The sequence below is a fragment of the Culex pipiens genome, chromosome 2 (assembly GCF_016801865.2).
Source record: "Culex pipiens pallens isolate TS chromosome 2, TS_CPP_V2, whole genome shotgun sequence".
NCBI lineage: Eukaryota > Metazoa > Arthropoda > Insecta > Diptera > Culicidae > Culex > Culex pipiens.
In genome coordinates this window covers 106249619-106266176 of record NC_068938.1, presented here as the reverse complement: position 1 = coordinate 106266176, position 16558 = coordinate 106249619, and the positions used below count along the sequence as shown (strand labels likewise).

The following is a 16558-nucleotide window of genomic DNA, read 5'->3' as shown; positions in this document are numbered from 1 at the left end:
CGCTCCAACTCTTCCAAGCGGCGCTTCTTATCTCGGAAGAGATGGGTTGGCTGTCTTCGCAATTGTTTGTACGACTCCTTGTTTCTACGGGTGTCATGCAGCAGCCACTTGTCACGCGCTGCTGTCTTCTCGACTCAAATAGCCAGAAATTTCTCGTCGAACTCGGTCCACGTATCCGATGGGGCTCGATTCCGCTGCGTTGATGGCTGCTTCCATATGGCTCTAGCAGGCCTCCAGAGGAGCTCACCCTCGTCAGGCAACGCAGCTTCGAGTTCCCGCGCGTACTGGGTAGCGACGTCATGGTCCTTGAGTCGCTCCAGGTTATACCGCTGCGGGCGACGGTACCAGGTAGTAGTGGTCCGAGTCGATGTCCGCGCCACGGTAGGTTCTGACATCGATTATGTCCAAGAAGTCGATGAGAACATGGTCGATTTGCGTCTCCGTGTCGTTTGGTGATCTCCAGGTGTACTTGTGTATGACCATGTTTCGGGAGGTAGCGAAATCGATGAGTCGTAGGCTGTTCTCGTTCGTCTGCTGGTGGGCGCTGAACCTCTCAAAAACCGGTCTAAACTCCTCCTCCTGGCCGACTTGAGCGTTTATGTCGCCGATGACAATCTTGACGTCGTGTTTTGGACACTTCCTGTACTCGCGGTCAACATTTAGAGTACTGATAATGTTTATTATGGAAAGCCCTTATCAATAAACTCTTCATTAGACAGGACGCAAATTTTATTTCGTTCTTTCAGAGTCCCAAGTCTAGTCTGAAGTTTAAAACATTCTTGGAATTATTCAAATCAAATCATATTTTTAGAACGAATGTTATCTTTAAGAGAATGAAGGATTTCATTCGCGAGTCGCGAAAAAGCAAAAAACATCTTATGAACCATTGGAATTCAAAGTCAGTTCATGAATAAAGTCAATTCAAACAACCGAGGCAGCAATCTTGGCCCGGTTCAGCTTCACGTTCTCCTTCCTGAAGGCATCCAGCAGCAGTCCCAGATAGGAACGCACGTGGAAGGCCATTTCCAGGCAGGGCAAATACTGCGCGTACCGCTGGAAGAACTGCTGGAACGCGTTCAGCTTGGCCGCGTCGTTGGCACTATCGTTGCCCATCACCTCCAGACACAGCCCGAGGTCGGCAAGGGCGCTGGTCCGAAGCGGTTTGGCCGTTTTCAACCAGTCGATGATGCTTCCGTTGCGACAAACCTGACAGCGGCACTCGAAGCTCAGCTCGGACGCTGGCTGGCTCTCGAATAGGAACCAGGCCGGTCCGAGGGAAGTCGTGATCTGTTCGCCTTTGCGGACGGGCCGAAGGAAGACGCACTTGAACCGACCGGACTCGTAGTTGACCAGTGCGTTCGGGTCGCACGAGTGGTTGATCAGACTTCCGATGGTCATCAAGCCGGACACGGCAGGAGTGGAATGCGTTGGAGAGTTGCACTCCCACGAAAAGTAGCTCGATACGCGCTGGTAGTGGTAGAGGCTGTTCATGAAGAACCGTTTCTGCGCTTCGGAGGTCACCAGCGATTGGACGGCGGGTTGCTTCATCAGAACGACGTAGTTGACGGCGGCGCACAGCTTGAAGGTGTACTCGACCAACGGCGAGCAAGGAAGTTTGGCTTTGTGCAGCATTTTGAACTCCTCCAGCGGATCGTACTTTGTGTAGTCCAACGTGAGAGGATTCGCTCCGGTGTTTGCGAACTTCTCGCAGTACTTCATCATCTGTTCCATATCGTCGTTGAACAGGGTCAATCCGTACAGGAACAATTTCGGTGCAATGTTCGAGCCGTTGAACGTAATGTTCTCCGATTGGGCACCGAACCCACACTCGAATCGATGGGTCAATCGTTTGTCCTCGGCGAGACATTCCTCGCTGCAGTACATGTACATGACACAGTTCGGACACGGAATCAAGCTGTGCTGGTTCGAAATGCCACAATGGCTGCAATACAGAAATTTAAACGGAGAGCCCACCACACTGATGACGGTCTTTTCGTCCAGGATGACGTCACCCGTCTTGAAGTTCCTCTCCGCAACCAACCCACGACCACTTCCCGGATACTGCTTCATGCCGACTCCCCTGGCCAGGAAGGAAATCTTCGAATTGACCTCGACATTGATTCCCATCCGCGGACAGGGCACGTTGTCCTTCGCGAAACCCTCGTCAATTTTCTTTCGGCAGTTCTTCTCCCTCGTGTCCAGCTTCGCCATCAGCTTCTCCGGATAGTTGTGGTTCCGGGCAAGCCGGATGTTGAGCAGCGCAAACTCGTACTCCCCCTGCTCGAAGTAAACCGCCGACCTGAAACGTTAGTCGACAAAGACTCAGTCGACCAAATCGCAACATTTTCCACCGGGACTTACCGATTCGCATATCCAATGGCCAACTGTTCGGAACCGGCCTCCGCGTAGCAGATGCTTTCGTTGTACTTCTCCAGCGCCTGCTCGTACCGTTTGGCCAGATAATGACGGCTCCCCTCCTGACGGAGCTGGTCCGCTTTGGTGTTGCTCTTGACCGGTTCCACCACGTTCTCCAGCAGGTGTTCGTGCTCCAGCACAAAGTCGCGGTACGCCGTCATTACGGGCCGGAGCGGGATGTCCTGGCCCAGCATGTCGACCAGCTTGGTCAGCATGGTTCCGATCGCGTTTTCCGGAAGGCCGTAGTCGTTCATAGTGGCGGCAGCGGGTTTTGGCGGGGAAACTGAAATTGTGAACTAAACTGGGATTTTGGAGTAGGTTAACTTTCTAAGAACCGAACTTTTACCTTTCTGCGAACAAAATAAAAAGATATGTCCGGTTGTGGGATTGTCTGCGGCCGGAAGTGCCGCGATAGAAATCCGCGTTGTCGCGTTTTCAACTTTACAAAATCTGACTCGTTCACACGTTCAAACACGTTCGTTGTCAAATCAGTTAGAGATGCTAGACGATATCGCCGAGAGCGCTCGTTACACGCAAAATCCAAATAACACAGATCTGTGTAAAATTTGATACAGATCGCAAAACCGTGCGACGTCGGTCGAATGTCGTACGACAATGTCGAACAATTTCGATGATCGATCGCACGACAAATACGTCATTTTGGTGCAAAAACGTATGACATTCGTGCGAATGTCGCACGACATTGTCGTGCGACGTCGTACGATTGCACGGACGACAAACGACGGACGTCCGACGGACTTTTCAGTCAGGGTCCTTGTACACAGATCTGCATGTGTACAATACAGATTTTTTTTTTGTTTCTGTCAGGGCCCCGGCAATGGCCTGATATGAGCTACCGAACAACATTGGCAATATGGCGTCGTTTGTTTATAAACATGAGATTGTTTGTGGACGAACCAAAAAAAAATACTTTTTTGGCAAAAATTCTATAACCATTGTGCAATAACATTAAGTCTTACAAAACAGACAAAATTTCGTTAAATTCTAGACCAGAATTTGTTTTATTATTATTTTTCAATTTTTAAACCGCTTTTATCGCGATTCTGATCAAGATTGCACATCAAATCATCGTGCCTTTAGTGTATCTTTAGTTTTCACATCGATTCGCTGTAGATTCGTGTTTAAATTTGGAAATTTAGCATAAATTAACATAAATTGCAAAATTCCCAACTTCAGCCATGTGCAACAATTTCCACATCACCCATGCGGGAAACCGATAATGGGGTAATTCATGCGTTCCAAACTGTCAAAATTCCAAAACGTCATTGCCAATCTTCGGTTCGCTGCTTTTGTTCGTGTTTGAAGTTTCGGGCCGAGACTCTGGTTTCTGTCATACGACTGCTGAGACCCAAGGCTGTATATCATAGGTACTCGCGATCTTGCTTTGCATTAGTGTGAGTGCATGACTCCGTGCCACTAAAACCAAAACAATAACAAAAGAACAATGGACCGTGCCAGGAAAACCAAAACATAAACAATGTCAGTGTCAGTGGAGTGAGAGAGTCAGAGATAGCGATTTTGACAACCGCACTACTACACACTCAATCGCGAGTACCTTAGGTAGAAAGCCATGGCTGAGACCATAGTTGGTCCATCTCGCAAGTCGAGAAATTAAAAGTGAGAGTGTGTGCAACATGGAGTTAAACTTTCTGTGCAGTTGCTGTGAAGGTTTCCATGGCACTTCGAAAAGTTTAACTCCATGTTGCACGCACACACTCTCACTTTTAATTTCTCGATACGCAAGTATACAGATTGTCTGATTGTATGATTGATTTCCCTAGACAGTCTGTAGTGTACAACCGTTGTCTGTCAAATCTGCCCAGTCAACTCAATCGGAATTCTGGAACGGAATTCAATTCTAATCGTTTACGTATTCCGTTTCAAACGCAACAACTGGTACGTAGAGACCCTAAATAGGGAGTCTGGTTTGAGTTTGCTAAATCGATCTGGCAACGAATGTTTTGAGCTTGGCAACACTGATAAGTTTTGCTGGGCATAAAGGAAAATGCTCGTTTGGATACGTCAAACTCCCCAGTCAAATCAATTCGAATTCTGAAACGGAATCTAATTAGAATCGTATACAAATTCCGTTTCAAACGCAACAACCGGTTCCGTGATCGAACCGGTTGTTGCGTTTGAAACGGAATTTGTATACGATTCTAATTAGATTCCGTTTCAGAATTCGGATTGATTTGACAGGGTCGTGTCTGTTTGGGTGCGTCAAATTCACTTCGACCAATCTCCCTATTTAGGATCTCTAGGAATCGGTTGTTGCGTTTGAAACGGAACACGTAAACGATTCAAATTGAATTCCGTTTCAGAATTCCGATTACGTTGACTGGGTGTTTGTGGTCCCACCTGTAGGGTCTGACCTCTTCGAGTGTGCCACCCCTTGGCACACGAGGTGTGTCAATGGAAGTCTAGCGTGAGAGGAGCGACAGTGCTCGAGAGAGGGGAAACAAGAGAAGGACAGTTATGGAGGAACGGTTGGTGGAAACGCACGGAACGACGAGTAGTGATGCGGCGCGAGTGGGTCCAGCAGAACCGGAATTATGTTCCGGGAGGACATCGTGAGGAATCGGCGACGGACTACAGGTCAGGGGCGGTCGGGAGGATGACTGGCAGCTAATGAGCTGCGTCCGTTACGCCGGGACCTCACAATCTGGCGACGAGGATAAAGGTCAGGTAACGAAATGTGTTTTTTTTTTGGTGCGATGGAAGCAAGTTCTAATTCGAGCTATTGTTTTGAAGTTTTATTGCAAACAAGTTTTGAAGGGGAGGAGAGGCCCACAACAGCAGGTTGGAGTGATTTATTTATTGTATAAAGTTTCCTTGTACGATTTGTTTTTGTTTATATTTGCGATTACTCAAATGCTACACTGGGAAAATTCGAACCTATGAATTGAAGTGTTTTGTATTATGAGGTGACCAAAACGGAATTAAAATTGGTTATATGATTGATCTTGTTGCGTGACTGGTTTTGATGTGGTAGAAACAAAAGTTTCAAAATATCTCATTTGGTTAGCTGATGCAACGTTCACTTGTAAGCGACAAGTTCGCGGTCTGAACATAGACTAGTCTATGCTCTTGTTTGATTGAATCATGTTTGATTATACATATTATTATTCACATAAAATTCAAATGTTAGTTTATAAAAGTCCAAGAAAAATTACAGAAAAGGAATTAGATCACAAGTATATGGAGTTAAGTAATTGAAACTAATAATTTGGAGCTGGGTTAGAACGTAAAAATTCAAGCGATTTTGTCAGATATGAATAAAAGTTAATTAAATTAAATTTAAATGTTTTGTATAGAAACATTAAAATAGGTATTTAGATTCCTGTAAAAGTTGCTGTAGAAAGTGAATTACATTTTCACGGTGGAAGTCTGCCTGCAGGAGTCGTTGTGCAGAACATGAGGTTGTTCACTGTTGGAGTGTCCCTGTACAATTTACAGGTGGTGAACAAGTGGTTGTTCACGGGAGAAATGTCCCTGTATAATTTACGGGTGGTGAACAAGTGGTTGTTCACGGGAGAAATGTCCCTGTATAATTTACAGGTGGTGAACAATAGGTTGTTTACCGGAGAAATGTCCCTGTATAATTTACGGGTCGTGGTTGTTCACGTGAGAAATGTCCCTGTATAATTTACGGGTGGTGAACAAGTGGTTGTTCACGGGAGAAATGTCCCTGTATAATTTACGGGTGGTGAACAAGTGGTTGTTCACGGGAGAAATGTCCCTGTATAATTTACGGGTGGTGAACAAGTGGTTGTTCACGGGAGAAATGTCCCTGTATAATTTACAGGTGGTGAACAATAGGTTGTTTACCGGAGAAATGTCCCTGTATAATTTACGGGTCGTGAACAAGTGGTTGTTCACGTGAGAAATGTCCCTGTATAATTTACGGGTGGTGAACAAGTGGTTGTTCACGGGAGAAATGTCCCTGTATAATTTACGGGTGGTGAACAAAAGGTTGTTCACGGGTTAAGTGTTCAGTTGTCTAGCTGTTCACGAATGGAACTGGAGTTGTCCCTATAACTATTATAGGTGGTGAACAAAAAGTTGTTCACGGGTTCAGTGTTCAGTTGTCTAGCTGTTCACGAATGGAACTGGAGTTGTCCCTATAACTATTATAGGTGGTGAACAAAAAGTTGTTCACGGGTTCAGTGTTCAGTTGTCTAGCTGTTCACGAATGGAACTGGAGTTGTCCCTATAATTATTATAGGTGGTGAACAAAATGTTGTTCACGGGTTCAGTGTTCAGTTGTCAAGCTGTTCACGATTGGGTTTAATGTTGTCCCTATAATTATTATAGGTGGTGAACAAAATGTTGTTCACGGGTTAAGTGTTCAGTTGTCTAGCTGTTCACGAATGGAACTGGAGTTGTCCCTATAATTATTATAGGTGGTGAACAAAATGTTGTTCACGGGTTCAGTGTTCAGTTGTCAAGCTGTTCACGATTGGGTTTAATGTTGTCCCTATAATTATTATAGGTGGTGAACAAAATGTTGTTCACGGGTTAAGTGTTCAGTTGTCTAGCTGTTCACGAATGGAACTGGAGTTGTCCCTATAACTATTATAGGTGGTGAACAAAAAGTTGTTCACGGGTTCAGTGTTCAGTTGTCTAGCTGTTCACGAATGGAACTGGAGTTGTCCCTATAATTATTATAGGTGGTGAACAAAATGTTGTTCACGGGTTCAGTGTTCAGTTGTCAAGCTGTTCACGATTGGGTTTAATGTTGTCCCTATAATTATTATAGGTGGTGAACAAAATGTTGTTCACGGGTTAAGTGTTCAGTTGTCTAGCTGTTCACGAATGGAACTGGAGTTGTCCCTATAATTATTATAGGTGGTGAACAAAATGTTGTTCACGGGTTCAGTGTTCAGTTGTCAAGCTGTTCACGATTGGGTTTAATGTTGTCCCTATAATTATTATAGGTGGTGAACAAAATGTTGTTCACGGGTTAGTTGTTCAGTTGTCAAGCTGTTCACGAATGGAATTAATGTTGTCCCTATAATTATATATAGGTGGTGAACAGAAAGTTGTTCACGGGTTGAGTGTTCAGTGGCCAAGCTGTTAACGAATGAAAATAGTTTTGTCTCCGTAATTACTACAGGTTGTGAACAAAACGTTGATCACGGATTAAGTATTTAGCTGTCGAGCGATGTATGAATGGAGAGGCCGATGGAGACTCAGTTTTCTTATTGTTAATTCTAATGGAGTCATTTTAATATTTGAGTGTTTCCGGGGTAATTGATGCCATTCAGGAAATGTAGACGAAGATCAGCCGTATGCAGTTGTCATAAATAATAATGTATGGGTGATAATTCCAAAATGTATTTTATTATGGTGGTTGTTATCAGTATTTAGGCCATGTGCCGGAGTTTAGAAGGGCTCTGCGAATGTCCACTAAAAAACCAAGCGGAGAGATGTTCAGTGAATATTCACTGTAAGGCCTGATGGAATTTAAAGGATTTAGGATGTTCACACAAGCCTGGCGGAGGAATGGCTTGTGAATATCTTGTGGAAGGCCAGTTGTGTTAAAAAGTTTAAATACTACATAACAGACTACCTTAGAACTGGGTTGTGGATGTTCAGCGGGAGGTTTTGTAAAGAGAAGACTCGTTAAATTATACAGAAGTGTTGAGTATTCCGGGTAGGACTCAACAAGGTTTACAGCGGTCCAGATATAGCTTTTGTGTATTTTGCGTTGTGTAAATCAATATGTGTGCCATTTTTAATAATAGTAAGAATAAATTAAAGTTATGTTGTAGCTGATGATAACAACAGTAATCACAACTGTGAATTAAAAACGGTTTAAGGAAAAAGTATTTTTCAGGCATGGTTGGTTTAAAAAATAATTAATTCGTAATGTGAGGAAGGAATGCGATCGTCAGCGTTGTTTCATTTTTAATCTTATTGAATTAGCATCCGTTGGAACTAATTAACAAATTGGTTTGAGAAGTTACGCCAGTGTTTGGTTGACTTGCATTTTCTTCATGGGGCAATATAAACAGCCATTGGAGGGTTTGGCATTTTAGATCTCACTTGAAATAACTCTTTCTGATTCTAGGATATTTTATCATTTCTACTAACATGCTAGAATCAAGGTTTATAGTGATAGTGAGGTAAGAACACGATCTATTTAATTTCGTTTCATAAATATTGCTGAACATTATTATATCGTTGTTAATCTCAAAGTAGATTTATTCGTAGGACCGGTAATAGTCAATGACGTTTATTAGATGACCATTTGATTTAGTATACATTTGATTGACAAACGATGAGGGTTAAATGAGGATTTCTTGTTTATAAACAAGATTCACATATAGCATTAATGAATTGTTGATTGGACAATTTACTGTACGATGTCGTTTTGAATGGTGTAAAATAGGTAGTTCAAAATATTGAAGATATCTGGAGATATGCCTGAATGAGAAAAGTTTTGATAGCATAAATGGTCATTTTACACGATAGGTTTTATTTATCTGTGTCTTGTCTCACTTGATGAGTAGCTCCAGTTATTCCTGTTTATGTAAGGTCCAGTGCACTGGAAGAGCTCAAATATTCGCAAAGAGTTTCAATAGATGAAATTCAAGGTATTGTGATTATTTAGAATAAACAGTAGACTCTTTCTGTGTCGATAATAAACGGACCGTCGGGAGGTGTCGAATTGTAGAACGGAGAAATCAAAGAGTTCTTTTGAAGAGACTGAGAGATTGGTTGACGGATGGAGTAGTATTGGAGTCGAGAGAATCAACTGAAAGTTGACTGTATTTCACAAATGTACGTACGTCATTGGCAGGATTTCTTGTCAATATTTTTTGTTAAATCTTAGTAAGTTTGTTAAGGTTTATTTATATTATCTTTAAAATAAAGAATACTATTGTTATGTTTGGACTTGATGAACAATTTATTAAATTTAACATTGAATCTACTTTGCCAAGAATACTTTATTATTGTGCGGATCAATTATGAGATTTAGGAATAGAACGATTTACAAAATTCAAAGTCAGTTCAAATTGATACGAGATTATGATTAGACAACAGGTAAGAACTTGTTTACAACTAAGTACATATATGATTTTCTGAAATACTTCAGATAGGCTGGAGATTCAAGTCGGAAAAAATAAACAAAAAAAAAATTATAAGAGAGAGGGAAGGGCGACAGGTATTTTATAACATATTTTCGAACGATGAGTATTTCTATGAGTTCGTCTCAATTTAAGGCAACATTCTAAGATCAGGTACAATCATAACAGAAATAACAGTTAGAAGTTATTAGTCATGTGGGATGATGCAATGAAACAAACACAGATGTCAACATTTGTTTATTGGTATTATTGCAACTTTCTAGATCAGCATAGCATAGCAAATAATTATACGATGTTGGCGATACATAGCAGTAAACCAAGCTCGATGTTTGGTTGACATTTTATGGTAATGATGATTGTTTCCTATGTAAAGTTAATTGTAATTGTAATTTTATTGAAACGATATCCGGTTAGTTTACACTGTATATCATGGCGAGGAGGTAATTGTGGATAAGGTTTTACTTTTATCAATTTATCAGGATGAACAGTCACGTATTTCAAAATAAAACCAAGGGGGGATTGTAGGGTCTGACCTCTTCGAGTGTGCCACCCCTTGGCACACGAGGTGTGTCAATGGAAGTCTAGCGTGAGAGGAGCGACAGTGCTCGAGAGAGGGGAAACAAGAGAAGGACAGTTATGGAGGAACGGTTGGTGGAAACGCACGGAACGACGAGTAGTGATGCGGCGCGAGTGGGTCCAGCAGAACCGGAATTATGTTCCGGGAGGACATCGTGAGGAATCGGCGACGGACTACAGGTCAGGGGCGGTCGGGAGGATGACTGGCAGCTAATGAGCTGCGTCCGTTACGCCGGGACCTCACACCACCCAGTCAAATCAATCCGAATTCTGAAATGGAATCTAGTTAGAATCGTACACAAATTCCATTTCAAACGCAACAACCGGTTCGAACACGGAACCGGTTGTTGCGTTTGAAACGGAATTTGTGTACGATTCTAACTAGATTCCGTTTCAGAATTCGGATTGATTTGACGGGGTTTGGGTGCACTCCTCATTCAAGCCTTCGGACTCCAAGGTTCGAGCAGAAACTTGCAATAGAGACCACAAAAGACCTGGGGGTCGTTAAAGTGGTTGGTTTAATTTTGATTTGTTGGTTGGAATCATTTGGTTGGTTTATTTATCTCCGTTTTCTATCTTAAAGTTACCTCCTTAACCTGATAAAAAGTTGTAAACTAACAGGCTCCCGTCACAAATAAACAATCAATTACAATTACAATTTGTGTAAGACTTAAGTTTGGTTTTCCACTCTTTCTGGGTAAATTTCACAGGACCGCGTTGATTTTTTTGAGAACTAGCAACCCACTGAGAAATTTAACGCTCCGATCGGCCTTTGTCAGTCCGATTGTATACAACCATCAGACAGTTCGGAGCGTTACATTTCTCAACGTGGAAACTGTTTCATGAAGAGTCGTTGTGCAACCTGCGGAGGTGAGCAGCTTGCAATACAATCAACGAGCACATCGATGCGAAATGCTTCAACTGTGGTGGCGACCAATCGACGAAGAATCGGAGCTGCCCAAAACGAGCTGAGTTTGTTAAAATTCGGCAGCAAGCAACGACGAGGCACCAACCAAATCTTCGCAAAACACCGCCAACTTTCACGGACGTGGATTTTCCTGCTTTGACGTCACCAGGAGCGGGGTCTGCTCGAGTGATTCCAAATCTGCAGCCATTGCCGTTGAATCGGCGGCAAAAAGTTGCAGAGAATACAACACCTCCAGGCTTCAGTCAGCAACCGAGGGAAAACCAACCAGCATCAACGGGTGAAGGCTGTAGTGACCTGCACCACTGCGAAGGTGCAAATCTCGTCAGGAACAAGTAATAACGCTTGGAGCATCCCGCATAATCAAAAACCATCGGGGGAATAGTCCAAACTATATTACTACTAAAAGAGATGTAGTTACCACATACTTAACCATTATCATATAGTTACGGCACTATACAAAACCATAACGAAACTGATCGTCAAATGATGACGTTTTTATTGAAGTAAATCTAATGATTCTAACTATTTTTGAACTATTTGGGGTACAATAACCTTACACTAAACAGTTCGGATTGTTTAGACAACGTGACTCAACGAAAAAATGTACAAGTCCAAATAGTTCAAACAATTTATCAACTTTATTGAGAACAATATAGCAAAATTCCACAGATTTTAGATTTTTATAGTCAGAACCTGTAAGAACTAAAAACCTACTATAAATGCTATAGTAGAACACAATTGATGGCGGCCACATTTTTTTCGATAAGTTTGTATAATCCAAATAATTTGTCAACTTACATGAAGTAAAATTACTATACACCATACTATTTTGAATTAAAAATTTCTATAAGTCTAAATAGTTCAAACAATATTTCAACAGTATGGAGTACAATTACAGTTTGTTATATAATCCAACTATATGTTAAACGATTGGTACAAAAATCCCGGATAAACGAAAACTATATCGATTCTGGTGAGGAACTTAAAAAAACCTTATGAGATAAGGTCACCATTTGTAATAATGTTATTTGGCGGACCTCGATAACTATTTGTTAAATGGTTACCATACGTAATAGAGTTATTTTAATGTTCATAATGGTCAACAATTTTCTTGATAACTTTGAACAACTATTTGTGGATGTTTTCTGAAATGGTTATCATATATCATAATGTTATTTTAAAGTTGGCAATGGTGATTTTTTTTCTAGATGACTTCAAAAAACTATTTGTGGATGTTTTGTGAAATGGTTATCATATATCATTAGGTTATTTTAAAGTTTGAATTGTTAACCTCGATTCTTGAGTACCATATGGAATCGTTTAATAAGCATTTGAAAAATAGTTACCGTTTGCAAAAACGTTTCCCTCCATAACTAAAATTAAGCAAATTTGACTAGTTTGTTTTATAAAGAGAAAATTTTTACCAAATTTCCTTCTACAAATCAACCCGAAAAAATCAGATGGCATATATTTATTTTTTATCTCGTCTAAAAATATTTGAATTTTTTGGATAATTTCAATGTGCAAACAACAATCAAGGTAAATCCCAGACACGAGAAATTCTAGCTAAATTGGTTCTGCTAGAATCCTGCTAGAATGATTCTAGCAGGCCTGTTAGAACTCTGTCAGAATTTTATAAGAAAATTCTAACAGAAAAAAACTGTCGATTATGACGTCATTTTCGCTAAACCGCTTTGTGGCGAATGCAAATCCCGCCATTTTGTCAATTTGTTTGGACAAGTTCTTTTTTATTCTTGTGTTGAAGGAGGGAGACGTATGTTTCTGCAGCATGAAATGTTGGTAAGCAAATTGTCCAAGAAAACCGACTTTGAAAACTAATAAATCTTTTTTTTAACAGGAAAATAAACAAGGCGGTTTACTGGTGAAAGTCCGGAAATCAAAAAGATGATTCCACGATGATCCAGGAAACACAGCACAGGAACTGCCGCTGACTGGTATTGAAGAATCGCATGGCCGGAACGGAGCAGACTAAGCCGGACGTTCCAATAATTGGTAACAATGTTGTAGAAAAGTAAACAATACCGTTGAAAGTGCAAACTGTGTTAAAGCGTTAAAGTGTTCATGATCAAATAATATTAAAAAAATACTTTGTTATGATGCATTGTGAAATAAATTATACGAATAACTAATTAAATGGGTTTGATTTGAAAACAATGGAGGAGAAAAAAATAAATCTTAGCCATTCTAATAAAATTCTAACATGATTCTAACAGAACAGCCTGCCAGCATAGTTCTGACAGGATTCTTACAGAATTCTAGCAGATGGTCTGTCAGAATAGTTCCAGCAGCATTCTAGCAGGATTCTTACAGAACCGGTTGATTTCGCCAGCTCCTGTGAGAACCGGTTATTGCATTTGAGCTAGAATTCTTTGAGAATTCTTACAATGTTCTGGCAGGATGATGGCATAGTTCTAGTAAGAATATTTTCGCTCTGCTAGAATTCTTTAAGAATTCTGTGAGAACGCCGTGACTGGGATATACGGACATTGTTGTTCACCTGCAGGTGAATGTTGCTTTGCCTTGATCCTACACTGTAACTGAAAATCGCACTTTGCTGAGTTCGTTTTCGCACTTTTTCATACGATTTTTTCAGTTCAACTGCGATTACACTTTTTTGTGTAATCGCAGTCGAACTGAAAAAATCGTATGATAAAGTGCGAAAACGAACTCCGCAAAGTGCGATTTTCAGTTACAGAGTAGGTTTGAGAGATGCCTGTCAAAATTGAGTGTCGATGTTTTTGTTTGTGTTTTGCGTCAGTCAGATCGGCGATTTTTTTCCTTCACGGTTTGCAGCAGATTCCACAGCCCGCGGTAAACTTTCTTGCGCTACCCGTCACGTTCGTCATCGGTCATCGTTCCGTGTGTTACCGGAAGGTCATCTTCCTCGGAAAATGTTGTTCCCGGTTGTAAAAACCCCTGCACGTGGCGCTCGCTCATCGGAATCAGTTCGACATGGACTGGTTCCACTGGTCGAGTAAAATGACCTCCCCGACGATTGTATGGATGGTGAAAGACAATGACGACTGCGGGAATTATGGAGTGAAAATGAAAGTGAAATGAGATTTGAGAACGACTGGCGGTCATTCAAGCGATCGAGGATCTGCCGAAGGCGAGACGGTTCTGTTGTATAAGGTGAGCTGGACTACTAGCCTTCCGTTAAGGCGAGCTGTGAGTATTTTATCAGGAAATACTTATCTCTCAAACTCAAACAATCTTTCTCTGTAGTCTACGCCATCCCAAATAGCCTACCCTTCGGAGGCACCCAGCTGCTCGCGGAAACGTTCCGGCAGCAGATCCATGATTCGTACGCAACCGGATCATCCTGCAGCACCTTCTGCTGAACAACTTTACGCTAAACTGCAACGCGATGGAAATCATCCACTCCAAGTTAATCCCCGACAGCGAGGTGTTTCTGCAGTCGTACTACTTGATGAACTGGATTGCCGAGACGACGGTGGACTACATGGTCGTCCGGAGATAGCCGCTCATCTATTTTTGGCGACCCGCGGGCTGCGGACGTGCATGTCCATCGAGGAGGCGCATGCTGGACGTTTGCAACAGGTTGCTCCGGTTGATGTGAGTTGAAGTTGCTGGACTATTTTAAGGGACGAATGACGATTGTTTCTTTCAGTTGGCCCGTGGCCGGAGTCTTTACCTTCGGCCAGTGGCTGATGCAGGGTCAAACGCACACCAATGACAAGGCCGCAAAGCGCAAAGAAAGGCGGTGGCGGCTAGTTCCGCAGCCTCCAAGAACGAAGGGATGGAGTAAAACTCGGGTAGAAAGGGTTACCACCCGCTGGAGGCCGCGTTCTGGTGGAAGGCCGAAAGGTGCATACGATTCAGATCATCGTGGAGACGAGCGGGCGGCTGCGGATGATCGAAATACTGGCCAACTACTTCCGGTCGGTGATTCTGCTAAGTCCGTGCAAACTGTGGTAATGCACAGACGACGGGGGATTTGGGCCTGGTAGCGGTGCAGAGCAAGCGCAGCCAGCGGATGATGTACTTTCAGTGTTCATTATTCATAATGAGCGAGTTTAAGTAAAAAATAAAACTACGTGTTGGTAATATTACGATTAACTTTGAAGAATATACCTGCGTTATAAATTAAATAACATTTCTGTTTTGAACCAAATAAATATGCGAAAAATGGGTACACACAACAATGCTGTATTAAATGATCTCAGATCCTTATTTTGTAGACAGTTAAATCTATGGATGTCGTAATATAGCTACATGGAAATCTTAATTAACGGCTTTGTCCGGATGACCGCTTAGTCAACCGTCGGCTTGGCATTCCAGTGCATCAAGTAGTACGACAGGAACACCTTGCTGTCGGGGAAATCATCAGCTGCAGAAGTCGATGCCAACGCTTTGGTGCAACCGTACGTGCCGTAGTGCTCAAACTTTTGGATAACTTTCAGGGCTTTCAGGTAGGAAATTTAGAATATATCCCGGTGGAACCGACTACCCGTCCGACGACTTGGTGTAGTTGATGAGGTACGGTTCCTTGGCCGACTGTGGAGCAGATCAAGCGCCTTCCAACCACGGGCCAGCTGAAGGAAACAATCGTTATTCGTGTTTTAAAATAGTCTAGCGAGTTCAACTCTCATCAAGAAGAGCAACCCGTTGCACACGTTCAGCAGGGACGGGGAAGCTCGCTCGCACCCGGCAATGCCGTGCGCCTCCTTGGTGGACATGCACATCAACAGCCCGCGGTTCGCCACAAACAGATGCAACAGCGTCAGATACTAAAAAGCTCACGCCTCCTCGTGGCCAGTGACCAGCGAAGCCTCGCCACCCTCGAGTGACTTGCTCCGGACGACCGCGTAGTCCACCGTCGTCTCGGAAATCCAGATTAGTATGCGCCAGATTCGTACGCATCTGTTGGACGATCCGGTGGCCAGCAGTGTTCCGTCGCAGTTAAAGTTAAGCGACGTGACGTCCTGGTTCGGGTGCGTAGTATTGTCCGACATGTCCAGGATGCGGGCCGTGCCCTCACGTCACTGGAGCCAATCGCCAGCCGCCGTGCTCGGATTCCACTAACAGATAAACCCCTCACTTTCGTGTTCCCGCAGCATGGTGGCCTTCGAGGCCGAAATTTCAATGTTCAAGTTCACTTCCATGCTGTCAGCCGGGCGAACGTCGTCGTGGTCGTCTGTGCCATTGAAGTTCCCCCATTCGCCCCATTGCCGACACCACTTCCGCCTTCGTTTCAACCCTCTGTCTCTACTGATTAGGCATCTTCTGGATGGCCACCAACACCTTGTGAAGGATGCGTAGCAGGGCCGTCGGTGGAACTAACGCGCTTTGGCGAAATGTGTGACTCAATGCCAACCGTTCAAGCCGAGTTAAAAAAAACTCAAAATCTTGACCGCGAGCTGTGGACGCTGCAAAACGAGGTGGAAAAAAAATCAGCGAACCAACTGACGCAAAACAAAAACAATGACACTCATTTTTGACAGGCACTCTAAAAACAAGGATCAAGGCAAATCATCATCAG

General features: G+C 42.9%; 1 protein-coding gene across 1 annotated transcript; it reads right to left on the bottom strand.

The window, feature by feature from the left end:
- Positions 1-718: 718 nt before the first annotated feature.
- Positions 719-2906, bottom strand: LOC120414778 (SET and MYND domain-containing protein 4-like). The gene is made up of 3 exons (XM_039576091.2): positions 2762-2906; positions 2362-2711; positions 719-2299 (listed from the first exon to the last, which is right to left on the bottom strand). Exons 2-3 carry the CDS (start codon positions 2667-2669, stop codon positions 922-924), a joined length of 1686 nt encoding a protein of 561 aa, XP_039432025.1. The 5' UTR covers positions 2670-2711; positions 2762-2906; the 3' UTR covers positions 719-921.
- Positions 2907-16558: the final 13652 nt, after the last annotated feature.

Coding starts and splice junctions, on each gene's coding strand:
- LOC120414778 (XM_039576091.2), bottom strand. CDS start 2,669: ATGAACGACTACGGCCTTCCGGAAAACGCGATCGGAACCATGCTGACC. Junction 2,300..2,361: donor GCCATTGGATATGCGAATCG/GTAAGTCCCGGT, acceptor CTAACGTTTCAG/GTCGGCGGTTTACTTCGAGC.